Source organism: Centruroides sculpturatus, unplaced genomic scaffold, assembly GCF_000671375.1.
Source record: "Centruroides sculpturatus isolate CEXI.00-Female unplaced genomic scaffold, Cexi_2.0 scaffold200, whole genome shotgun sequence".
Lineage (NCBI taxonomy): Eukaryota > Metazoa > Arthropoda > Arachnida > Scorpiones > Buthidae > Centruroides > Centruroides sculpturatus.
This window is the reverse complement of record NW_019384495.1, coordinates 712,099-738,482: the sequence shown is the minus strand read 5'-3', so window position 1 is coordinate 738,482 and position 26,384 is coordinate 712,099. Positions and strand designations below refer to the sequence as shown.

The window sequence follows — 26,384 nt, the reverse complement described above, 5'->3', positions numbered from 1 at the left end:
TCTATACATTTCATTTATTCAAAATAAACAAAAGATAAAATCGCTAAAGAGGACTGCCTTATCACCAGGCCACATAAAAGCTGATGATGACACTTCAGATACATAAAAAATTATCCAATTGTAAAACCAAACTATTAAGTGCCCCTCTCTCCATACAATGTAGAATGTTGCTCCATCTTATGCAAAACCTTGAGATTTACATGTCTGCATAACCAATGATTGTTATCTGTAGTACAATCAACTGGTTTTGGACTCTCAACAAACATTTATAATTAACCTCTAATCCACACATTAGTATTCTGGTGTCTCTCCTCAATCTTTATTATTTTCAGAGCATAAAACCTGAAAATGATTACTGAAATTTTTTTTGCTGATAACAGTTGAAATTCAATTTATATTTGAAGAGCTTCATTAACTTAATTAACAAGCATGTGTATATGTATGGTATAATTTAAAAAATTTGGGAATGGATTTAAATAATATCAAAATGGAATATAAAGAAATCTATTTAATATTTTAAAAATAATCATCCAAGCTTCAATATACTTTCTTCAATTCAAGAAACACCTAGAAAAATTGGCTTTTTTCAGGGGTTGCAATTTTTTTTTTATTTGTCTTGTTTCAATTCTATTGACTCAAACCATATTTTTTCCAACTTTGAGTAAACAAGTCTAGATTGGGGGAATAAAGTGGTTACAGAAAACTAGCAGTTCCAACTTTGAAAGGAAAATGGTTTGATAATCAAATAATAAAGCCAGATTATTTAGACTATAACTCAACTAATTATAATGTGAGCTTGATTATCTTTATGAAAATAGTTCAAGTAAGTAGAAATCAATAGAGACAAATCTTTTAGCAATTGCTACAATGGGACAATTTTTCTAATTATCTCCCAAATTGGAGAAAGCATATCAAAGCTCAAAATGATGATTTTGAAAAATGTGTTTAAATATAGAAAACTTATTTAATGTTTTGATTTTTGACCAATTACGTTCCTGGAACTCTTGAACAAATTTTCTATATCTGGTTGAATTCTATTAAATACTTTCTAATCTTTAATCCTAAACCATCACCAATATTCCAAATGATAATCCACTGGAACAAACTACAGGGTGGACCAAAAGTCTCTTAATATTTGAAAAGCCCACTGCTTCTGCATGGGTGCTGGTATCGGGGCAGGGAAGGTACCAGACGCAAGAGCAGCCAACAGGGATTTAGTGTCAACGTGCGCTTTGTGTTTGCGAGTACTATCAAAACAACGATTCTGCAACCGAAGCAAGACAGAAATTTTGTTCTCATTACAATATACGGAATGTAAACCAAGCTCCAACAATTCAAACAATGAAGAATTGGGTATGGAAGTTTGAGACAATGGGTTCAACATTAACACAACCACAATTCGGCCAACCCAGGATATCAAGAGAGCCAGAAAACATAGAGCGTGTACGAGTGTGTTTGAGAGCAACCTTGCCTGTCCACTCGAAAGCGGTCTAGTGTCTTAAATGTGCCCAGAACATCTCTAAATCGCATTCTACTCAAGGACCTACATTTACATCTGTACAAAATTCAATTTGTACAGGAATTGAAGCCAAAAACTGATATCCAAAAGAGGTGACATTAACTGGCCACCCTGCAGCCTGGATTTGTCCCCAATGGACTTTTTCCTTTGGGAATATCTTAAAAGTAAAGTTTACATCAGCAACCCAGAGTCTATTGAAGAATTAAAAGAAAACATATGCAATGAAATGCAAAACATTTCACCAACCACTTGTCAGGCAGTCATGGAAAATTTCTGGTCCCGGTTACAAGAGTGTAAAAATAAATAAGGCTCATACTTATGTGATGTTATATTCAAAAAATAAAACCCTAATTTGTATACTTTAAAATACAATAAACAGTTGTTGATTAACATAGCATGTTTATTTTTTATGATCATTTGAAATGTTAAAGGACTTTTGGTCCACCCTGTAAATAATGAATCTCAGGGAAATAGAGTTACAGTGTATTTAAAAACAATGTTAAGAATTTTGTTTCATCGTAGCATTGTTCAATTGATGTTTGGTTTAACATCTGTTGATTATTTTCATGTTTTATGTTATTCTTTTCTTGTTTGTAGACACTAGGAGAAAAGTCAACTGGCCACAGTGTCTTTATTTACTTTATTTTATAAAGAAACAGTTTTATCTGTATNAATTTAAATTCAAATATTAAAGATTCTTTTATAGAAAATTCATTATTTTAATTTTAACTATTAAAGATAATAGCAGCTGCTGCAATTATACTGTAAGTTTGAGATAAATGGCATCAATTTTTGTTTTTTACCATAAGTTAGATAAAAATTTGGGATTATAGAATTTTTTTTTATTATATTGTACTTTAAAATTCTTTCTCATATGTATATGATGTATTATGTTATATCCAGTCAGGTAATGTTCTTTAATTTTCAAACTGTATTCTATTTTCCATTTTATATTCTGTTCTATACTTAAACCTGAGGATGACATTTTAAAGATATCTAAAATGTTTATTTTATTTCAATAAAATGAGTTGTTGCTGAATTTTAGTGGTTTCTATGTCATTATTTTGTATTATATCCAGTTCTAACTTAATCGTGGTGTATGTCTTTTGAAAGGCTTTCTGGAACAAGCATGCTTCTCTTTATAACATTTATCTGTGTAGGTTTTAAAGTATGTATGCATCCATTTGGTTATATTCAACACTTGGAGATTTCAAAAGCTAATGTTCTCCATCCTATGCCAACTATTTTAGCTCACTTGTGCCAATACTAGTCTCGATGGTGTCAAGTTAGCAAGTCATTTGCCAGAGTGCTAAACTAGTTGTTGGACCAGTCTCAGCATGACATCTTTTTCAAGCAAATTAACATGCATCTCTTGTCCAAAGTAGGTCAAACAAAGCCTAGTGATTTTGTCTATTTTCAAAATTAAGGAAGCAACTTCATTAAAGCATTTTTACTCAGCTATTGAATAGAAACAGATCTATAAAAACAAACATTACAGAAAGCTTTTAAATATTAACATATGTTGGATATAACAATTTATTTTTAATTTTATTTTTATAGCAATAGGTGCTGATATTTTAGATGTAACTAATGAAAACAATGTTCAAGCTTTTGGTAAATTAGAAGAACACCCAACACATTTTGAATTAACACCTCAACAAAGGGCTCACTGGTTGACAATGCAGAGAATAAATATCTATATTAGAGAACAACATCATGCTATTCAAGATTTACTTTGGAAAGAAGGATATACAAATCTTTTACGAGGACTTCCTGCAAGGTAATATAAATTATACATGCACATCTTGTTTATTTAAATCAAATAATAACATAAGAACACTTCAAAATCATAATCCACTTAAAAGAACAAAAACATTTATTGAAAAACAAATGTTTTCAACCTTTATAAAGGCCATCCTCAGGTTCTACCAGTAGAATGCAAAATTGAACCACCAGATAAATTTTAAAATGTTCATTGCATAAGAAGTTCACATGCACAGGAGTATATTAATATAATATAAATTAAAACGAGTACAGAAGAAAAATATAACATATACAAAAAATTTAAATAACTATAGCTAACAAAAAGTCATAAAAAACAATAAATGTACTAAGACCAAACTGTTTATAAAACTCTACATGGTTGCTAAATGTATTCGAATACTGCTCTCCAGGCATGTGACATAAGAGCTGTGTCCCTGCTGTTGATAACCATTTCTATAGAGATAGCTCACATTCTATATTGAAACGCATTACAATTGCATCTAAAATATCTTGAGATTATTGAGATATACAGTACTATCCCCAGTTTGTAAGACAAGCTGATCTTTAATGTTGTATTCTGATTCTAAATTTCATTTATGTCTAGAAGCAAAGATTAGAATAGAAGTTCAGCTATTATAATTGGTAGTACAACCTGCTCAGAATATAGCTGTTAGTTTACATTACTTTGATTAAGCTTTTCCTTTCAATTAAAATTAAGTTATTAAATTTATTATAAAATGACAACATTCTGCTAACTGTTAATGCAGAATTATTTAGCAATTGAATTGAATTGAAGCATAAAAATACAACAGCTTGAAATTTCTTGATATTTGATATGCATGCATATTCTTTTGATTTATTAAATTTAGCATTCCTAATGTAATCATTGATTTTTCTAACAATTTATGTAGATAAGAAATTGTTGATTTATTTGAAATTTTTTTTGTCTCAAGGAAAATTTTCTACATGTAAACAATTGCTTTAATTTTGAATTTATTACATGATTATAAATAATTTATAAATGTTGAGAATGAAATATTCAAAATATAATTTTATTGATGTAAATATTCATTAATAGGGAGATACCTGCTACTGGAGATTTTGATGCCTGTCGTTTGTATGGCACATTAATAGTAAACAAAGTTGCTGGTAATTTTCATATTACGGCAGGAAAGTAAGTAAAATTTACAATATTTAAATATATACACAATGCATAAGGTTTAATTTTACATTATTTTATAATTTTATGAGTGTAATAAGTTATTGTTGTACCATCTAGTTGATATCAACTTGTAGCAACCCAGTAGATAGCAGTTCTAAATGCTATTTGGTCATTTCCAGTTAGAGAGGCTTATGCCAATTGCCACTATTAGAATGGTACTTATTACACTATAAAATTAAAGAAATAATTTTCCAACTTTATAAGGATATTTTATCTGATTCTAAACAAACTGAATTTTAAAAATGTACAGATTGTGTACAGATAGAATTAAACATTTATTAATTAGCTAGAAAATTTGTCAATAGATTTTGCTTTTGTGGTGTTCATTACAATACAGGTAATAGTATACAGTATTTAGATATAAAGGGCCCAAGCATATTCAAAGAAATGTATTTGCATTAAAAATGTTGAAAGAACAGATGAAATATTTTGCTAAAATTAGCATTACGTATAAAGATTTTGATTAGTGTCAATATTTTGAAAAAAGTGTATTTATGAGAAATTAACTATAATTTTTGGCATTAGGCTTTCACTAGTAATTATACTATGCAAAGTACAAATTTTAATTTACATTGTAGTGTCCAAGGGGTATCGAAAATACTCCAGATGATCAGTTGGATAAAAAAAAAGTGCGTGAGGACTTTACATGAACAACAACTTGGGTTTCAATTTTTGAAAAAAGGTTTTAATGATTGACAATATAACTAAACATTCACTAACTACCACTCGGTACAAGTAGCAACACTCGCAACAATTAGTATCTTCTACCCTTGTGGATATAATCGAAAGAAAAAAATTTTACAATTATTTTTACAGATGCAGGTCCCTCGTTGAATTCCCTTAGTACGAGAACGAAAGTTCCACCTTGTATTCCAGAGTCCACTCACAATAAATTCCTCCACGTGGCTCCTCAATTAGCTCAGAGAAGACGATTCTCTGTCCCTTTGTCCAAAACCAAATCAAGTCCTTGCCTTCTTCCATTTCACTCTGCACTCCAACGCACCTCTGCACATCTGACCCAAGTCCCAGTTAGGAAAAAAGGTAGTTCTTTCACACGTGAGACAACAATTTATACGTCCCGCCATCATTCTACATCACCCTCTTCACGTGATCACCGCACAGCCAATTGTTACATGGCGGCAGTGCCACCAAAAAAAAAAAGGCGGTTCAGACAGAACGAAAATTAATAAAATATCAATTACACAATTACAATTTCAGGCACAGAATAATGAAACTTAATACACAAAGGGTATAACATACAAATACTTAAAACAAAAGTATAGTGACGCAGCACTACAACATCATCAGCAATTAACTAATAATTAATTAGCTAAAGCACAAAGCTATATTGAGTATGTCTGATAAAACTGAATGCTGCTACTAAGATAAGTCTTAAGGTATTAATGAATGTTTGAGGTATAGTCATTTTTGAAAGATACAAAAATGACTATTATTGGGAAGCAATATCAACATTGCAAGATTGCAATGTTGATAAATAGTAATAGCAACATTGCAAACTTATTTCTGAGTTGAATGAACAAGAACTGATTTTTGGAGAAAAAATTGTCATTAGGACTTAAAAAGTTACATTTTGAGTAATTGTTTATGTTTGATACTGTCATCATCATAAATATCTGATAAACTCCAGAGAATCAAATGACACTTTTATATTGAATCCATTTTTAAAATGTTTAGAATATATTTAGAAAATTCCTAGTCTCACACTATTTTAAGTAACTTTTTTCCTGGTTATAATGCATAAAAATTAATGAAGATAATTATGATGCTAATCTAATTTGTTATTCAATATAGCAGTGTTAATATTAATATTTCTCTGTTAATATTGATGTTTTGCAGTAATATTGTAATATTAATTTTGTACTTTGTAAAACCTAAATTATTACAATAATCAAAAAATATACAATATGTACATTATCTTTACATTAAAATATAATAATTGTATTCATAATGGTGTGAGATTTCAGACAGAATTAGTGCTTTCTTCTGACAATGTTTAATTTCTTAATTTATGCCATTATAAATCTGTATAAATGATAAGAATATAAAGTGCAACAGTTTGCATAGAATATAAAAATCGTAATTATTTACAGACAAACTTTAATTTTGCATCCTCTCTGTTTTGAGAGAATAAAAAAACCTTTATTGTCAAATTATAAACCTTTAGTCAACCTTTTGAAGACTTTTTCCCTGGATTTCAACCAATCAGTGCAAATTCTAATATGCTGGGCATTTATTCCTATGCCTGAAACAAATTTTAATTTTATAGAGTAGGAACCATCATATGAACCTTTATGTTATTTTTACTAACAGAAAATAAAACCTTTAAGACTGCTTTTATTGATAAACATTCTATACATTTCATTTATTCAAAATAAACAAAAGATAAAATCGCTAAAGAGGACTGCCTTATCACCAGGCCACATAAAAGCTGATGATGACACTTCAGATACATAAAAAATTATCCAATTGTAAAACCAAACTATTAAGTGCCCCTCTCTCCATACAATGTAGAATGTTGCTCCATCTTATGCAAAACCTTGAGATTTACATGTCTGCATAACCAATGATTGTTATCTGTAGTACAATCAACTGGTTTTGGACTCTCAACAAACATTTATAATTAACCTCTAATCCACACATTAGTATTCTGGTGTCTCTCCTCAATCTTTATTATTTTCAGAGCATAAAACCTGAAAATGATTACTGAAATTTTTTTTGCTGATAACAGTTGAAATTCAATTTATATTTGAAGAGCTTCATTAACTTAATTAACAAGCATGTGTATATGTATGGTATAATTTAAAAAATTTGGGAATGGATTTAAATAATATCAAAATGGAATATAAAGAAATCTATTTAATATTTTAAAAATAATCATCCAAGCTTCAATATACTTTCTTCAATTCAAGAAACACCTAGAAAAATTGGCTTTTTTCAGGGGTTGCAATTTTTTTTTTATTTGTCTTGTTTCAATTCTATTGACTCAAACCATATTTTTTCCAACTTTGAGTAAACAAGTCTAGATTGGGGGAATAAAGTGGTTACAGAAAACTAGCAGTTCCAACTTTGAAAGGAAAATGGTTTGATAATCAAATAATAAAGCCAGATTATTTAGACTATAACTCAACTAATTATAATGTGAGCTTGATTATCTTTATGAAAATAGTTCAAGTAAGTAGAAATCAATAGAGACAAATCTTTTAGCAATTGCTACAATGGGACAATTTTTCTAATTATCTCCCAAATTGGAGAAAGCATATCAAAGCTCAAAATGATGATTTTGAAAAATGTGTTTAAATATAGAAAACTTATTTAATGTTTTGATTTTTGACCAATTACGTTCCTGGAACTCTTGAACAAATTTTCTATATCTGGTTGAATTCTATTAAATACTTTCTAATCTTTAATCCTAAACCATCACCAATATTCCAAATGATAATCCACTGGAACAAACTACAGGGTGGACCAAAAGTCTCTTAATATTTGAAAAGCCCACTGCTTCTGCATGGGTGCTGGTATCGGGGCAGGGAAGGTACCAGACACAAGAGCAGCCAACAGGGATTTAGTGTCAATGTGCACTTTGTGTTTGCGAGTACTATCGAAACAACGATTCTGCAACCGAAGCAAGACAGAAATTTTGTTCTCATTACAATATACGGAATGTAAACCAAGCTCCAACAATTCAAACAATGAAGAATTGGGTATGGAAGTTCGAGACAATGGGTTCAACATTAACACAGCCACAATTCGGCCAACCCAGGATATCAAGAGAGCCAGAAAACATAGAGCGTGTACGAGTGTGTTTGAGAGCAACCTTGCCTGTCCACTCGAAAGCGGTCTAGTGTCTTAAATGTGCCCAGAACATCTCTAAATCGCATTCTACTCAAGGACCTACATTTACATCTGTACAAAATTCAATTTGTACAGGAATTGAAGCCAAAAACTGATATCCAAAAGAGGTGACATTAACTGGCCACCCTGCAGCCTGGATTTGTCCCCAATGGACTTTTTCCTTTGGGAATATCTTAAAAGTAAAGTTTACATCAGCAACCCAGAGTCTATTGAAGAATTAAAAGAAAACATATGCAATGAAATGCAAAACATTTCACCAACCACTTGTCAGGCAGTCATGGAAAATTTCTGGTCCCGGTTACAAGAGTGTAAAAATAAATAAGGCTCATACTTATGTGATGTTATATTCAAAAAATAAAACCCTAATTTGTATACTTTAAAATACAATAAACAGTTGTTGATTAACATAGCATGTTTATTTTTTATGATCATTTGAAATGTTAAAGGACTTTTGGTCCACCCTGTAAATAATGAATCTCAGGGAAATAGAGTTACAGTATATTTAAAAACAATGTTAAGAATTTTGTTTCATCGTAGCATTGTTCAATTGATGTTTGGTTTAACATCTGTTGATTATTTTCATGTTTTATGTTATTCTTTTCTTGTTTGTAGACACTAGGAGAAAAGTCAACTGGCCACAGTGTCTTTATTTACTTTATTTTATAAAGAAACAGTTTTATCTGTATGAAATATAAACATTTTATGAATTTATTCTAAAAATTGATATTAAATATTAGTAACTGAATTGAAACATATAAATAATTTCAAAGGTATGCTTACAGAGTTTGCTAAATAAATATTTGTTTCAAATAATAATGATAAAGTGGTTTGTAATGTTCTGTATTGTACTTCCTTCTTAACAACAATTTTTAATATAACTTCAACAGGCTCTAGCTTTTATTTCATCTTGTACATTTATAAGTCTCAAGCAAGAATTTACTTATTTTATTATTTAATTATCTGATTCTAATAAACATGCCATATGTTTTCCATATTTTCAAATTATCCAGTTTATGACTAGTTTGAATGTTAAATAACAGAAACCATTAGTAACCAAGCACTTACTATTTTCTTTGACAAGTAAGTATTCTTGGCCTTTTTAAAGGCAATTATTTTTTTAAAAAATGTTTAATAATCACAGAAAACCCAAAGATGACCTTTTAAAAAATACTGAAAGTACACAATAAATTAAAAAGTATCATTATTTGTCAAGTAGTTTTTTTTATTGTTTCTTCTGCTTTTCACAAAAATGTGGAATAGTCTGCCATACAAAGTTTGATAAAACATATCTAGACTGGATTTGCAAGTAAGGAATTGGATGATACAACATGAAGTCATTTTGTACAGAATGATCTCAAAACCTAACACCTGTTATAAGCCACAAATTATTTCTCACCTGTTCTAATGATTCTTTCACAGTAGCAGTTTGTTTTTGCATCAGTGCAGATGCTCATTGCATAACAAGTTGCATAGTAATGTCTGGAAAAAATTGAGCTAACAAATTTGCATCCGATTTTGTCAAAATCTTTATGGATATGACCTAAAACTAAGGACTATTCTTTATGGTAGTGTATCCGAAAAGCTCCCAAATCCAAAAAAGAACAGCAGATCTGCAGCAAGGTCAAGACAGTACTGACTGTTTTTTTCAATCCTAAGGAGGTTTTACATTATGAATATGCCCTCTCAGACCAGACAATAACCAAGGAGTCTTACTGTCAAATTTTGAGGCATTTGCAAGATGGTTTGTTGGAAAAGGCTGGCATTACATGCAAGTGCTAAGTAGAAAATCCACTAAGACAATGCTCCCAAACACTGTACCTTATGCAGTAGTTTCTCACTAAACACAACATTACACGGGTACAGCATTACCCCCTATTTGCCAGATCACATGTGACTTTTCCTCTTTCCAAAAATCAAAAGGAAAAAGATTTTGAGATGTTTGGGAGATTTAAATGAGTGCAACAAAGCAACATCAGGCTATGTGTGGCTTTGTAAGGGAATTACTTTGAAGGTAAGTTTCAAATCTATAAATATTTTACTTTTTATAATATGAATCCAGTCTGGATACTTTTGATCAGACCTCATAAATTTAAACTTCAATTATCATTTTTCTATCAAGCAAGTTGTGTTCTTTAAAATTCACCAAAGCTGATATTTTAAGTGATATTTCTATTTTGAATTTTTATATTTTGTAAATTTTTATGTCTGATGTTAATCTTACAGGATGAGAAGTGTTTGCTGAAAATATTTTTTGTTTTAATTAATTCTAGGCACATTCCACATCCAATTGGACATGCACATTTATCAGCATTCCTTACAGATAAAGGTAGGAAAATAATTTAAATAAATTATGCTAAAAATATTTTAAAAAACTGTAATTGAACATATATAAAATGTTTATAGATTATAACTTTTCTCATCGGATTGAAATGTTCTCATTTGGCGACCCCATAAGTGGTATTTTTGATCCTTTAGAAGGAGATGAGAAAATAACCGATAAAAGTAATTTTTAATATTTTGATTAAAACATGATTTATCTAAAACATATTAAAAATATAATGCTCAAAAATTCACAGATTTCCAACTATATCAGTATTACTTGAAAATAGTTCCAACAGAGGTTTATTCTGGAAATCATGAAGTTAAAACATATCAATACTCGGTTACCGAACAAGTGAGTAGATTTAAAAAAAAAATATTTACATATTGTTTCTTATGTGAAATATATCTTGTAAATAAAACTTTTGTGAAGGAACGTGAAATCAATCATGATTCTGGAAGTCACGGAATTCCTGGTATTTACTTCAAGTATGACATGTCGTCAGTTAAAGTAAAAGTAATAAAACATCGCTCATCCTTTTGGCATTTTTTAGTGAGATTATGTGGAATTGTTGGTGGCATTTATGCTACTTCAGGTAAATTTTTCTTACATTCCTTTTACAAATAACAGAGAATATTTGTTAAAACAATTTTTCTTTGTAGGTATAGTAAACAACATGGTGAGTTTTATAGTAAGTATATGCAGTAGCAAACCTGCCAAAGAACCCACTTACTCTAAACTTGTCAAATTAGAGAATCTCGAAACGCATAACTTAAACAACAGTCTGAACAAACTCATGACAGAACAACCTCAAAACAATGTGTCGTTAATTGAGAACCCATTTTATAACAACGTTAGGCTGTTTTCTGATAATAATTCTTAGCATTAGTAAGTAAAGTACAGATTTTTAAAATAAGCCCATTCTTCAAATGATGAAGATAACATGTTGCCAAAATGTACAGTTGTTATCCTACGCAATTATATATTAATGGTGATGCATTTAGGATGTATTTCACAAAATAAAAATAAAATTTTTAAGAATTTCTGTTTAAATTTTCATTGCAGCTCGTAATTTTGCCGAACGACTCCTTGGATTTAGTTCTATTTCTTCTTCGGTAGGAGTTATCACCTTTTTGTTGATGGGACACCACCTTTTGGACATTATATCTTTCATGTTTTCTTCAGAATGCCACAAACTTGCATTTTTATATTTTTGACTCAATGAAGAACTGACGGGTTCATTAATATCGATATCCATCAAGTGACGTTTAATGATACGATCTTCTAGCGAATGAAATGTCAATGTGACAACTCTGCCACCACGTTTTAAATATTGATACGCCATTTCCATTCCATAATTAAGTTCATTAAGCTCATTATTAACAAAAATGCGCAGGGCCTGAAATACTTTAGTAGCAGAATGAGCTTTTCTTTCCAACTTATCTAGTCTAGGCTCTCTGCAAAATAAATTAATTGTAATAAGCAATGAGAATAATAATAATGATTGTAAACAATAGAAAAACTTACGTAACAACAACAGAAACAATATCTGCTAGTTCCTGTGTTGTCCTAATTTTTTTCATCATAAAACGAGCATCGATAAGCACCTGAGCAATTTTTTTGGCATATCTCTCTTCTCCATATATTTTAAAGATTTTAACTAAGCTTGGAAAATCTAAATTATTAACTACATCTGAAGCTGTAGGTTGATTTGGAAATCTGAAACAATATGTAAATTTATTTTATTTATTTAGTTTATGGTTCTTAAAGTTATATCTTTAAAATTTTACCTTTCTCCATCCATTCTCATGTCTAATGGTCCATTTGCACTTAAAGCAAAACCTCTTTGGGGATTGCTAAACTGCATTAAAGAACAACCCACATCAAATAATATTCCATCTATGCTTTCTTTTTCAATGCCTTCTTTACATAAAAGGCCAGGAAGCTCACTAAATCGACCCAAAAGAGGAACCAGATTCCTAGTTTGAAAATAAATTTTTAGTATATGATAAAATAATCAAATGCAAAGTTATTCTAAATGATGATTATATGTACTGTACAGTACATTATAACTTACAAACACATTATTGGATATATTTTGTTAAACTGAATATAGGTATTGGAATATAGTGCAGTTGTAAAGATGATATTTTATCATGCTGAAAAAAGCACTGCTATGCTGCATCTAATGCATAAAATTTTGTAAATTTATAATAATAAATAAAAAGCAATATTAAAGTTTGAAATACATACATCTCTCTGCAAACAAATCTTAATAACTTCTATTATATTTTAGGAGGGAGAGGATAAACATGCAGCAATAGATGACACAAAATACATATAATGTTTCATGTATGAAGTGTACAGTTAAATCAATTATGTAATTTTATTCATAACTTCCTAAGCTATTTAATCAATTATTATTGAATTTAATAATTGTGTACAATTCTTTACAATTTCTGTGTGTACAATTGTTTACAAGATATTGGATTAACCTGGTTTCCCTCATCCTATAGTTACATCATTGGTACAAAGTAGTCATGTAGTTTTGTTTATAGCCCTGTACAAATGATGGTAAATGAATAAATATTATTATTGACTAATTACTATCAAGTTTGATATTAAATCTATAATGTTTTGTTTCCAACTGAAATCATCAAGTCTACTAAAGTTAGTTTCTGTGCAACTAGAACTTACTAGTGATCAATCAATGTTTTGGCTCATTTCACACTTCACATTATGCCAATTTACAAAGAAGTTAAACATGCTGAACTACTTAAACCATTTTTTAATAGGAAATGATCTGTGACATACATTACAATAAAGAATTTTTTCATCTTTTAAATGTTTAGGAACCAAACTCCTGTTCATACTTTCTTAGCAATTCAGCATAGTTTTTGCTGTTTTACTTACAGCCCGATAGTTCAATTAATGTTGATAACTCACTTAAAAATTAAAATTTGATTTTTTGTACAAAACAATGCTAAAATAATTTCTATAGTTATGTTGCAAAAGAAAAAGAGTTGCAAAAAACTGTCATTAAGGGTTAAAAAAATGCAGGAAAATTAAATAAATAGCAATAAATAAATAATTAATAATTTAAATCAGTCATGAGCAACTTGCAGCCTGGGAGGCCCTAATACGAGATCCCCGGGGTTTTGGCAACGTAATTNTTTGAAATTTTTTTTGTCTCAAGGAAAATTTTCTACATGTAAACAATTGCTTTAATTTTGAATTTATTACATGATTATAAATAATTTATAAATGTTGAGAATGAAATATTCAAAATATAATTTTATTGATGTAAATATTCATTAATAGGGAGATACCTGCTACTGGAGATTTTGATGCCTGTCGTTTGTATGGCACATTAATAGTAAACAAAGTTGCTGGTAATTTTCATATTACGGCAGGAAAGTAAGTAAAATTTACAATATTTAAATATATACACAATGCATAAGGTTTAATTTTACATTATTTTATAATTTTATGAGTGTAATAAGTTATTGTTGTACTGTACCATCAAGTTGATATGTATCAACTTGTAGCAACCCAGTAGATAGCAGTTCTAAATGCTATTTGGTCATTTCCAGTTAGAGAGGCTTATGCCAATTGCCACTATTAGAATGGTACTTATTACACTATAAAATTAAAGAAATAATTTTCCAACTTTATAAGGATATTTTATCTGATTCTAAACAAACTGAATTTTAAAAATGTACAGATTGTGTACAGATAGAATTAAACATTTATTAATTAGCTAGAAAATTTGTCAATAGATTTTGCTTTTGTGGTGTTCATTACAATACAGGTAATAGTATACAGTATTTAGATATAAAGGGCCCAAGCATATTCAAAGAAATGTATTTGCATTAAAAATGTTGAAAGAACAGATGAAATATTTTGCTAAAATTAGCATTACGTATAAAGATTTTGATTAGTGTCAATATTTTCAAAAAAGTGTATTTATGAGAAATTAACTATAATTTTTGGCATTAGGCTTTCACTAGTAATTATACTATGCAAAGTACAAATTTTAATTTACATTGTAGTGTCCAAGGGGTATCGAAAATACTCCAGATGATCAGTTGGATAAAAAAAAAGTGCGTGAGGACTTTACATGAACAACAACTTGGGTTTCAATTTTTGAAAAAAGGTTTTAATGATTGACAATATAACTAAACATTCACTAACTACCACTCGGTACAAGTAGCAACACTCGCAACAATTAGTATCTTCTACCCTTGTGGATATAATCGAAAGAAAAAAATTTTACAATTATTTTTACAGATGCAGGTCCCTCGTTGAATTCCCTTAGTACGAGAACGAAAGTTCCACCTTGTATTCCAGAGTCCACTCACAATAAATTCCTCCACGTGGCTCCTCAATTAGCTCAGAGAAGACGATTCTCTGTCCCTTTGTCCAAAACCAAATCAAGTCCTTGCCTTCTTCCATTTCACTCTGCACTCCAACGCACCTCTGCACATCTGACCCAAATCCCAGTTAGGAAAAAAGGTAGTTCTTTCACACGTGGGACGACAATTTATACGTTCCGCCATCATTCTACATCACCCTCTTCACGTGATCACTGCACAGCCAATTGTTACATGGCGGCAGTGCCACCAAAAAAAAAGGCGGTTCAGACAGAACGAAAATTAATAAAATATCAATTACACAATTACAATTTCAGGCACAGAATAATGAAACTTAATACACAAAGGGTATAACATACAAATACTTAAAACAAAAGTATAGTGACGCAGCACTACAACATCATCAGCAATTAACTAATAATTAATTAGCTAAAGCACAAAGCTATATTGAGTATGTCTGATAAAACTGAATGCTGCTACTAAGATAAGTCTTAAGGTATTAATGAATGTTTGAGGTATAGTCATTTTTGAAAGATACAAAAATGACTATTATTGGGAAGCAATATCAACATTGCAAGATTGCAATGTTGATAAATAGTAATAGCAACATTGCAAACTTATTTCTGAGTTGAATGAACAAGAACTGATTTTTGGAGAAAAAATTGTCATTAGGACTTAAAAAGTTACATTTTGAGTAATTGTTTATGTTTGATACTGTCATCATCATAAATATCTGATAAACTCCAGAGAATCAAATGACACTTTTATATTGAATCCATTTTTAAAATGTTTAGAATATATTTAGAAAATTCCTAGTCTCACACTATTTTAAGTAACTTTTTTCCTGGTTATAATGCATAAAAATTAATGAAGATAATTATGATGCTAATCTACTTTGTTATTCAATATAGCAGTGTTAATATTAATATTTCTCTGTTAATATTGATGTTTTGCAGTAATATTGTAATATTAATTTTGTACTTTGTAAAACCTAAATTACAATAATCAAAAAATATACAATATGTACGTTATCTTTACATTAAAATATAATAATTGTATTCATAATGGTGTGAGATTTCAGACAGAATTAGTGCTTTCTTCTGACAATGTTTAATTTCTTAATTTATGCCATTATAAATCTGTATAAATGATAAGAATATAAAGTGCAACAGTTTGCATAGAATATAAAATTTGTAATTATTTACAGACAAACTTTAATTTTGCATCCTCTCTGTTTTGAGAGAATAAAAAAACCTTTATTGTCAAATTATAAACCTTTAGTCAACCTTTTGAAGACTTTTTCCCTGGATTTCAACCAATCAGTGCAAATTCTAATATGCTGGGCATTTATTCCTATGCCTGAAACAAATTTTAATTTTATAGAGTAGGAACCATCATATGAACCTTTATGTTATTTTTACTAACAGAAAATAAAACCTTTAAGACTGCTTTTATTGATAAACATTCTATACATTTCATTTATTCAAAATAAACAAAAGATAAAATCGCTAAAGAGGACTGCCTTACCACCAGGCCACATAAAAGCTGATGATGACACTTCAGATACATAAAAAATTATCCAATTGTAAAACCAAACTATTAAGTGCCCCTCTCTCCATACAATGTAGAATGTTGCTCCATCTTATGCAAAACCTTGAGATTTACATGTCTGCATAACCAATGANCCAAATCCAAAAAAGAACAGCAGATCTGCAGCAAGGTCAAGACAGTACTGACTGTTTTTTTCAATCCTGAGGAGGTTTTACATTATGAATATGCCCTCTCAGACCAGACAATAACCAAGGAGTCTTACTGTCAAATTTTGAGGCATTTGCAAGATGGTAGTGCCCCTCTCTCCATACAATGTAGAATGTTGCTCCATCTTATGCAAAACCTTGAGATTTACATGTCTGCATAACCAATGACTGTTATCTGTAGTACAATCAACTGGTTTTGGACTCTCAACAAACATTTATAATTAACCTCTAATCCACACATTAGTATTCTGGTGTCTTTCCTCAATCTTTATTATTTTTCAGAGCATAAAACCTGAAAATGATTACTGAAATTTTTTTTGCTGATAACAGTTGAAATTCAATTTATATTTGAAGAGCTTCATTAACTTAATTAACAAGCATGTGTATATGTATGGTATAATTTAAAAAATTTGGGAATGGATTTAAATAATATCAAAATGGAATATAAAGAAATCTATTTAATATTTTAAAAATAATCATCCAAGCTTCAATATACTTTCTTCAATTCAAGAAACACCTAGAAAAATTGGCTTTTTTCAGGGGTTGCAATTTTTTTTTTATTTGTCTTGTTTCAATTCTATTGACTCAAACCATATTTTTTCCAACTTTGAGTAAACAAGTCTAGATTGGGGGAATAAAGTGGTTACAGAAAACTAGCAGTTCCAACTTTGAAAGGAAAATGGTTTGATAATCAAATAATAAAGCCAGATTATTTAGACTATAACTCAACTAATTATAATGTGAGCTTGATTATCTTTATGAAAATAGTTCAAGTAAGTAGAAATCAATAGAGACAAATCTTTTAGCAATTGCTACAATGGGACAATTTTTCTAATTATCTCCCAAATTGGAGAAAGCATATCAAAGCTCAAAATGATGATTTTGAAAAATGTGTTTAAATATAGAAAACTTATTTAATGTTTTGATTTTTGACCAATTCCATTCCTGGAACTCTTGAACAAATTTTCTATATCTGGTTGAATTCTATTAAATACTTTCTAATCTTTAATCCTAAACCATCACCAATATTCCAAATGATAATCCACTGGAACAAACTACAGGGTGGACCAAAAGTCTCTTAATATTTGAAAAGCCCACTGCTTCTGCATGGGTGCTGGTATCGGGGCAGGGAAGGTACCAGACACAAGAGCAGCCAACAGGGATTTAGTGTCAATGTGCACTTTGTGTTTGCGAGTACTATCGAAACAACGATTCTGCAACCGAAGCAAGACAGAAATTTTGTTCTCATTACAATATACGGAATGTAAACCAAGCTCCAACAATTCAAACAATGAAGAATTGGGTATGGAAGTTCGAGACAATGGGTTCAACATTAACACAGCCACAATTCGGCCAACCCAGGATATCAAGAGAGCCAGAAAACATAGAGCGTGTACGAGTGTGTTTGAGAGCAACCTTGCCTGTCCACTCGAAAGCGGTCTAGTGTCTTAAATGTGCCCAGAACATCTCTAAATCGCATTCTACTCAAGGACCTACATTTACATCTGTACAAAATTCAATTTGTACAGGAATTGAAGCCAAAAACTGATATCCAAAAGAGGTGACATTAACTGGCCACCCTGCAGCCTGGATTTGTCCCCAATGGACTTTTTCCTTTGGGAATATCTTAAAAGTAAAGTTTACATCAGCAACCCAGAGTCTATTGAAGAATTAAAAGAAAACATATGCAATGAAATGCAAAACATTTCACCAACCACTTGTCAGGCAGTCATGGAAAATTTCTGGTCCCGGTTACAAGAGTGTAAAAATAAATAAGGCTCATACTTATGTGATGTTATATTCAAAAAATAAAACCCTAATTTGTATACTTTAAAATACAATAAACAGTTGTTGATTAACATAGCATGTTTATTTTTTATGATCATTTGAAATGTTAAAGGACTTTTGGTCCACCCTGTAAATAATGAATCTCAGGGAAATAGAGTTACAGTATATTTAAAAACAATGTTAAGAATTTTGTTTCATCGTAGCATTGTTCAATTGATGTTTGGTTTAACATCTGTTGATTATTTTCATGTTTTATGTTATTCTTTTCTTGTTTGTAGACACTAGGAGAAAAGTCAACTGGCCACAGTGTCTTTATTTACTTTATTTTATAAAGAAACAGTTTTATCTGTATGAAATATAAACATTTTATGAATTTATTCTAAAAATTGATATTAAATATTAGTAACTGAATTGAAACATATAAATAATTTCAAAGGTATGCTTACAGAGTTTGCTAAATAAATATTTGTTTCAAATAATAATGATAAAGTGGTTTGTAATGTTCTGTATTGTACTTCCTTCTTAAAACAATTTTTAATATAACTTCAACAGGCTCTAGCTTTTATTTCATCTTGTACATTTATAAGTCTCATGCAAGAATTTACTTATTTTATTATTTAATTATCTGATTCTAATAAACATGCCATATGTTTTCCATATTTTCAAATTATCCAGTTTATGACTAGTTTGAATGTTAAATAACAGAAACCATTAGTAACCAAGCACTTACTATTTTCTTTGACAAGTATTCTTGGCCTTTTTAAAGGCAATTATTTTTTTAAAAAATGTTTAATAATCACAGAAAACCCAAAGATGACCTTTTAAAAAATACTGAAAGTACACAATAAATTAAAAAGTATCATTATTTGTCAAGTAGTTTTTTTTATTGTTTCTTCTGCTTTTCACAAAAATGTGGAATAGTCTGCCATACAAAGTTTGATAAAACATATCTAGACTGGATTTGCAAGTAAGGAATTGGATGATACAACATGAAGTCATTTTGTACAGAATGATCTCAAAACTTAACACCTATTATAAGCCACAAATTATTTCTCACCTGTTCTAATGATTCTTTCACAGTAGCAGTTTGTTTTTGCATCAGTGCAGATGCTCATTGCATAACAAGTTGCATAACAAGTCAGCAAGGTCAAGACAGTACTGACTGTTTTTTTCAATCCTAAGGAGGTTTTACATTATGAATATGCCCTCTCAGACCAGACAATAACCAAGGAGTCTTACTGTCAAATTTTGAGGCATTTGCAAGATGGTTTGTTGGAAAAGGCTGGCATTACATGCAAGTGCTAAGTAGAAAATCCACTAAGACAATGCTCCCAAACACTGTACCTTATGCAGTAGTTTCTCACTAAACACAACATTACACGGGTACAGCATTACCCCCTATTTGCCAGATCACATGTGACTTTTCCTCTTTCCAAAAATCAAAAGGAAAAAGATTTTGAGATGTTTGGGAGATTTAAATGAGTGCAACAAAGCAACATCAGGCTATGTGTGGCTTTGTAAGGGAATTACTTTGAAGGTAAGTTTCAAATCTATAAATATTTTACTTTTTATAATATGAATCCAGTCTGGATACTTTTGATCAGACCTCATAAATTTAAACTTCAATTATCATTTTTCTATCAAGCAAGTTGTGTTCTTTAAAATTCACCAAAGCTGATATTTTAAGTGATATTTCTATTTTGAATTTTTATATTTTGTAAATTTTTATTATGTCTGATGTTAATCTTACAGGATGAGAAGTGTTTGCTGAAAATATTTTTTGTTTTAATTAATTCTAGGCACATTCCACATCCAATTGGACATGCACATTTATCAGCATTCCTTACAGATAAAGGTAGAAAAATAATTTAAATAAATTATGCTAAAAATATTTTAAAAAACTGTAATTGAACATATATAAAATGTTTATAGATTATAACTTTTCTCATCGGATTGAAATGTTCTCATTTGGCGACCCCATAAGTGGTATTTTTGATCCTTTAGAAGGAGATGAGAAAATAACCGATAAAAGTAATTTTTAATATTTTGATTAAAACATGATTTATCTAAAACATATTAAAAATATAATGCTCAAAAATTCACAGATTTCCAACTATATCAGTATTACTTGAAAATAGTTCCAACAGAGGTTTATTCTGGAAATCATGAAGTTAAAACATATCAATACTCGGTTACCGAACAAGTGAGTAGATTTTTTAAAAAAATATTTACATATTGTTTCTTATGTGAAATATATCTTGTAAATAAAACTTTTGTGAAGGAACGTGAAATCAATCATGATTCTGGAAGTCACGGAATTCCTGGTATTTACTTCAAGTATGACATGTCGTCAGTTAAAGTAAAAGTAATAAAACATCGCTCATCCTTTTGGCATTTTTTAGTGAGATTATGTGGAATTGTTGGTGGCATTTATGCTACTTCAGGTAAGTTTTTCTTACATTCCTTTTACAAATAACAGAGAATATTTGTTAAAACAATTTTTCTTTGTAGGTATAGTAAACAACATGGTGAGTTTTATAGTAAGTATATGCAGTAGCAAACCTGCCAAAGAACCCACTTACTCTAAACTTGTCAAATTAGAGAATCTCGAAACGCATAACTTAAACAACAGTCTGAACAAACTCATGACAGAACAACCTCAAAACAATGTGTCGTTAATTGAGAACCCATTTTATAACAACGTTAGGCTGTTTTCTGATAATAATTCTTAGCATTAGTAAGTAAAGTACAGATTTTTAAAATAAGCCCATTCTTCAAATGATGAAGATAACATGATGCCAAAATGTACAGTTGTTATCCTACGCAATTATATATTAATGGTGATGCATTTAGGATGTATTTCACAAAATAAAAATAAAATTTTTAAGAATTTCTGTTTAAATTTTCATTGCAGCTCGTAATTTTGCCGAACGACTCCTTGGATTTAGTTCTATTTCTTCTTCGGTAGGAGTTATCACCTTTTTGTTGATGGGACACCACCTTTTGGACATTATATCTTTCATGTTTTCTTCAGAATGCCACAAACTTGCATTTTTATATTTTTGACTCAATGAAGAACTGACGGGTTCATTAATATCGATATCCATCAAGTGACGTTTAATGATACGATCTTCTAGCGAATGAAATGTCAATGTGACAACTCTGCCACCACGTTTTAAATATTGATACGCCATTTCCATTCCATAATTAAGTTCATTAAGCTCATTATTAACAAAAATGCGCAGGGCCTGAAATACTTTAGTAGCAGAATGAGCTTTTCTTTCCAACTTATCTAGTCTAGGCTCTCTGCAAAATAAATTAATTGTAATAAGCAATGAGAATAATAATAATGATTGTAAACAATAGAAAAACTTACGTAACAACAACAGAAACAATATCTGCTAGTTCCTGTGTTGTCCTAATTTTTTTCATCATAAAACGAGCATCGATAAGCACCTGAGCAATTTTTTTGGCATATCTCTCTTCTCCATATATTTTAAATATTTTAACTAAGCTTGGAAAATCTAAATTATTAACTACATCTGAAGCTGTAGGTTGATTTGGAAATCTGAAACAATATGTAAATTTATTTTATTTATTTAGTTTATGGTTCTTAAAGTTATATCTTTAAAATTTTACCTTTCTCCATCCATTCTCATGTCTAATGGTCCATTTGCACTTAAAGCAAAACCTCTTTGGGGATTGCTAAACTGCATTGAAGAACAACCCACATCAAATAATATTCCATCTATGCTTTCTTTTTCAATGCCTTCTTTACATAAAAGGCCAGGAAGCTCACTAAATCGACCCAAAAGAGGAACCAGATTCCTAGTTTGAAAATAAATTTTTAGTATATGATAAAATAATCAAATGCAAAGTTATTCTAAATGATGATTATATGTACTGTACAGTACATTATAACTTACAAACACATTATTGGATATATTTTGTTAAACTGAATATAGGTATTGGAATATAGTGCAGTTGTAAAGATGATATTTTATCATGCTGAAAAAAGCACTGCTATGCTGCATCTAATGCATAAAATTTTGTAAATTTATAATAATAAATAAAAAGCAATATTAAAGTTTGAAATACATACATCTCTCTGCAAACAAATCTTAATAACTTCTATTATATTTTAGGAGGGAGAGGATAAACATGCAGCAATAGATGACACAAAATACATATAATGTTTCATGTATGAAGTGTACAGTTAAATCAATTATGTAATTTTATTCATAACTTCCTAAGCTATTTAATCAATTATTATTGAATTTAATAATTGTGTACAATTCTTTACAATTTCTGTGTGTACAATTGTTTACAAGATATTGGATTAACCTGGTTTCCCTCATCCTATAGTTACATCATTGGTACAAAGTAGTCATGTAGTTTTGTTTATAGCCCTGTACAAATGATGATAAATGAATAAATATTATTATTGACTAATTACTATCAAGTTTGATATTAAATCTATAATGTTTTGTTTCCAACTGAAATCATCAAGTCTACTAAAGTTAGTTTCTGTGCAACTAGAACTTACTAGTGATCAATCAATGTTTTGGCTCATTTCACACTTCACATTATGCCAATTTACAAAGAAGTTAAACATGCTGAACTACTTAAACCATTTTTTAATAGGAAATGATCTGTGACATACATTACAATAAAGAATTTTTTCATCTTTTAAATGTTTAGGAACCAAACTCCTGTTCATACTTTCTTAGCAATTCAGCATAGTTTTTGCTGTTTTACTTACAGCCCGATAGTTCAATTAATGTTGATAACTCACTTAAAAATTAAAATTTGATTTTTTGTACAAAACAATGCTAAAATAATTTCTATAGTTATGTTGCAAAAGAAAAAGAGTTGCAAAAAACTGTCATTAAGGGTTAAAAAAATGCAGGAAAATTAAATAAATAGCAATAAATAAATAATTATGTTTTAGTTTTTATAATTATTTTTAATAAATTAAACTTAAAGGCCAGAGTTTTAATAATTATTTTTAAATTGGTTTTGGTACAGTATAAACTGTTTTTAAAAACATTTTTATTTTAAAGTTGTTTTGAAATTTTCAAATTGTAAATCAAGTTAATTTTTAAATTTATGATATTTCTGTGTGGTGGTGACAGAACATTTTGCTTTTAATATATGTATATACAGTAGGTGATCGGCTAACGAACATAATCCGTTCCAAGACTTTGTTTGCTATCTGAATTGTTCATTAACCGATTATCGATTTAACATACATTTGTATGGGAATTTGATTAATTCGTTCTGGAGATCCCAAAAAATAAAAAAATATATACTTTCTTACTACATTCATTTATATGTAATAATAAAAATACATATATATGCAGTCTTGCATTTTTATTAGTTATATTTTTTTGTTTGTGGGGTTAAAGAATCTGTCTAATGTCAATTGCTTTTCTCTCTTCTTCAGGATTTTCAGAAGTAGTTACAGTAATAGCATTGTAATTGTAGAGATCCCCAAACCTATTAATCTCAACCTGGTTTGTATGCCATTCTAAGACCGTTGATCTGACATCCCCCACTTCAAAAGATCTTTAATTAATAGCAGATATTGGCATTAATCCTCTTTTTCATAATAAAACATATCTCGCCGAGTTTCTTGGTGTTTTTCATGCAAGAGTTCTTGGTGTTCTTCTGTCGTCAGATCCGTTTCAGGTTCTATCATGAGCTCTTTAATGTTCTTTATTTCTCAGAAGTGATTTTTGTTACTCCTTTAGCTGCTTGAGTCTTCTTGATTATACTGTATCTTTCTTAGATAAGATTCAACTGCGCCCTACTGTACATTTGTTCAAGCTATACTGTCCAGGAACATCAGACATCTCGCAAATACTATAAAAGAATTGTTTCTGTCTGAAAAATAAAAGGCTAGAATTACAAGGGAGAGTTTCAAAGTTCGGAGGAATACTATCTGATCAATATATTCTGAGTTGAGCGTCGATGTCGATGTCTCCAATGCTCCAAAAAGTTTTGAATTGTTGCCTGAAGACAAGGGGAAATCAATCAGTATTTGCTATTTTTGTCGCTTCTTTTTTTATGTTTGTTCAGTGAAGTGTTCGTTGTCCAATCATAAAAATCTTTCGCGAAAGTGTTCGTTATCCAATTTGTTCGTTAACAGATCTGTTCATTAAATTATTAACCGATCACCCACTGTACTGTATATCTAAATCTGTATCCTATATATAACCAAAGGTTATTCAAAAATCAAACTTAAAAAATAGTTGTTATGGACGCAAACAAATAGCCATCTCTTCAACTCCAGGTCTGAGTCAAAAGTGAAGTCTTTTTGTGTCTCCTATGTCTACACAAAGACCTTCCTTCCCCTTTGTTAACCCTTTCCATAGAAGTTAACAGATAGTCCTTTTAAGTAACAAATTGTAGACCTCACCTGCAGCACTGTGACATACGTACATGCTGCTTCAATGTAAAGTGTTGGTTTTGGTGGGGATAGAACATTTTGCTTTTAATATATATACAGATTGTTGGTTAAACTAAACTCAATATAGCAGTATTTACTGCATGTGTTCCATATGAGAAAGTTTGATATTATATTCTCAGGAAATTCTAGCCCTTATCAGTGTAATAATGTTTAATTAAATATAACACCTACAATAATCTTAATTCAATTAATTCAAAGAATTTTGAGAGTTTGAAAAATCAAATTTCCATGATAATACAAAAATACATTCATTTGTAGGATTTCAAAAGAATGAAAATTAGATAATTCAAATTTAAAACATACATACCTACATACACTTGAATTTTGTGCACTCATCTGAAATTGGATGGCACAGTCATATTTGTCACATGAACAGACTATAGATCATATGAAAAAAAGCACTTTCAATCCTGCAAACAAGCTATAATGTTTATAAATCAATTATTTACTCCCAGAAATTGTCAGATCTGCAAAATGTGCAGTAAAAATCAGAAATGCATGTTTTACATGCTCTTTAAAAACACACACACAATGTACAGTACATTATAGGACAACCTCTATTTGAACCTGAATCTCCTATCCACATAAACCTGAATTGTGTTTTATATTGAGGTCTCAACCAGTATGGTGGAGTCAGTAAACAAAAACTCCAACTACAGAAAATTTGCAATGTGCAACTCTGACCTTACCCTTTTTTAAAATTCACACTACAATTCCTTTTATAAGAAAGTTACCACTGAGTATCCATAATACTTTTATGTAAAACTTCTCTATGAAAAGTCATATTGAAATTGATGGTGAAATCAAGAAATGAATATAATAAATTTACCTTGGAAAACTTTTGAGTACATAAAGAAACAAATTACACCTTAATAGCCAAAAGAATTCCACTTTTATTAGTTAATTATGAAAAATTGATTTAAATTTAATTACTTTCAAGAAAAATTTAAATACAATAAGACATAATAAATTGGTCCATAAAATAGTTTATCCTGCTCTGGCTACAACGGGAATAGTTAATTTCCTACTGACAGTTGACAAAACTGAAGTATACAACAAAATTTTAAAATATCAAATTTGGAAAAAAATCAATCATCTTGAACCAATGGGTGCAATTGACCCTAAGACCAGTAAATAATAAGCTGAAACAATTCTATTAATTACATTTTGCAATTTTCTCTTCCTCTTTTAGTTTGTTCCTGTTAGATTTTAATCTTGGTTTTATTTTCATTGTTTTTTTATTGAGTATTTTAAGACTAAATTATATTATTGAAGCTATAATAATCATAAATAACT

At 29.8% G+C, this 26,384-nt stretch overlaps 4 protein-coding genes across 4 annotated transcripts in view; 2 read left to right on the top strand and 2 right to left on the bottom strand.

Moving 5' to 3' along the window:
- Positions 1 to 11,668, top strand: part of LOC111621886 (endoplasmic reticulum-Golgi intermediate compartment protein 2-like) — a 42,275-nt gene extending 30,607 nt beyond the window's left edge. Inside the window, exons 6-10 of the mRNA XM_023364142.1 lie at positions 10,649 to 10,704; positions 10,782 to 10,880; positions 10,955 to 11,052; positions 11,131 to 11,293; positions 11,361 to 11,668. Of these exons, the coding sequence (XP_023219910.1) occupies positions 10,649 to 10,704; positions 10,782 to 10,880; positions 10,955 to 11,052; positions 11,131 to 11,293; positions 11,361 to 11,581 (637 nt within the window). The 3' untranslated portion in view covers positions 11,582 to 11,668. The remainder of the gene's footprint in view (positions 1 to 10,648; positions 10,705 to 10,781; positions 10,881 to 10,954; positions 11,053 to 11,130; positions 11,294 to 11,360) is intronic.
- Positions 11,669 to 11,710: 42 nt separating this feature from the next.
- LOC111621901 (probable methyltransferase-like protein 15) lies at positions 11,711 to 12,768 on the bottom strand. Its single transcript, XM_023364154.1, has 3 exons — positions 12,489 to 12,768; positions 12,226 to 12,417; positions 11,711 to 12,155 (listed from the first exon to the last, which is right to left on the bottom strand). Exons 1-3 carry the CDS (start codon positions 12,563 to 12,565, stop codon positions 11,747 to 11,749), a joined length of 678 nt encoding a protein of 225 aa, XP_023219922.1. The 5' UTR covers positions 12,566 to 12,768; the 3' UTR covers positions 11,711 to 11,746.
- A 562-nt stretch (positions 12,769 to 13,330) lies between these two features.
- On the top strand, positions 13,331 to 21,387 carry LOC111621885 (endoplasmic reticulum-Golgi intermediate compartment protein 2-like). Its single transcript, XM_023364141.1, has 7 exons — positions 13,331 to 13,368; positions 14,020 to 14,115; positions 20,416 to 20,471; positions 20,549 to 20,647; positions 20,722 to 20,819; positions 20,898 to 21,060; positions 21,128 to 21,387. Exons 1-7 carry the CDS (start codon positions 13,331 to 13,333, stop codon positions 21,346 to 21,348), a joined length of 771 nt encoding a protein of 256 aa, XP_023219909.1. The 3' UTR covers positions 21,349 to 21,387.
- A 90-nt stretch (positions 21,388 to 21,477) lies between these two features.
- Positions 21,478 to 22,535, bottom strand: LOC111621900 (probable methyltransferase-like protein 15). Its single transcript, XM_023364153.1, has 3 exons — positions 22,256 to 22,535; positions 21,993 to 22,184; positions 21,478 to 21,922 (listed from the first exon to the last, which is right to left on the bottom strand). Exons 1-3 carry the CDS (start codon positions 22,330 to 22,332, stop codon positions 21,514 to 21,516), a joined length of 678 nt encoding a protein of 225 aa, XP_023219921.1. The 5' UTR covers positions 22,333 to 22,535; the 3' UTR covers positions 21,478 to 21,513.
- Positions 22,536 to 26,384: the final 3,849 nt, after the last annotated feature.

Bases quoted from the DNA above. Each gene is read 5' to 3' on its own strand.
- LOC111621901 (XM_023364154.1), bottom strand. From the start codon at position 12,565: ATGCAGTTTAGCAATCCCCAAAGAGGTTTTGCTTTAAGTGCAAATGGA. The intron at 12,418-12,488 runs GTAAAATTTTAA...ATATTGTTTCAG, and splicing joins ATGAGAATGGATGGAGAAAG to ATTTCCAAATCAACCTACAG. The intron at 12,156-12,225 runs GTAAGTTTTTCT...TTTATTTTGCAG, and splicing joins ATTGTTTCTGTTGTTGTTAC to AGAGCCTAGACTAGATAAGT.
- LOC111621900 (XM_023364153.1), bottom strand. From the start codon at position 22,332: ATGCAGTTTAGCAATCCCCAAAGAGGTTTTGCTTTAAGTGCAAATGGA. The intron at 22,185-22,255 runs GTAAAATTTTAA...ATATTGTTTCAG, and splicing joins ATGAGAATGGATGGAGAAAG to ATTTCCAAATCAACCTACAG. The intron at 21,923-21,992 runs GTAAGTTTTTCT...TTTATTTTGCAG, and splicing joins ATTGTTTCTGTTGTTGTTAC to AGAGCCTAGACTAGATAAGT.
- LOC111621885 (XM_023364141.1), top strand. From the start codon at position 13,331: ATGTTTTGTTTCCAACTGAAATCATCAAGTCTACTAAA. The intron at 20,472-20,548 runs GTAGAAAAATAA...AAATGTTTATAG, and splicing joins AGCATTCCTTACAGATAAAG to ATTATAACTTTTCTCATCGG. The intron at 20,820-20,897 runs GTGAGTAGATTT...ACTTTTGTGAAG, and splicing joins AATACTCGGTTACCGAACAA to GAACGTGAAATCAATCATGA.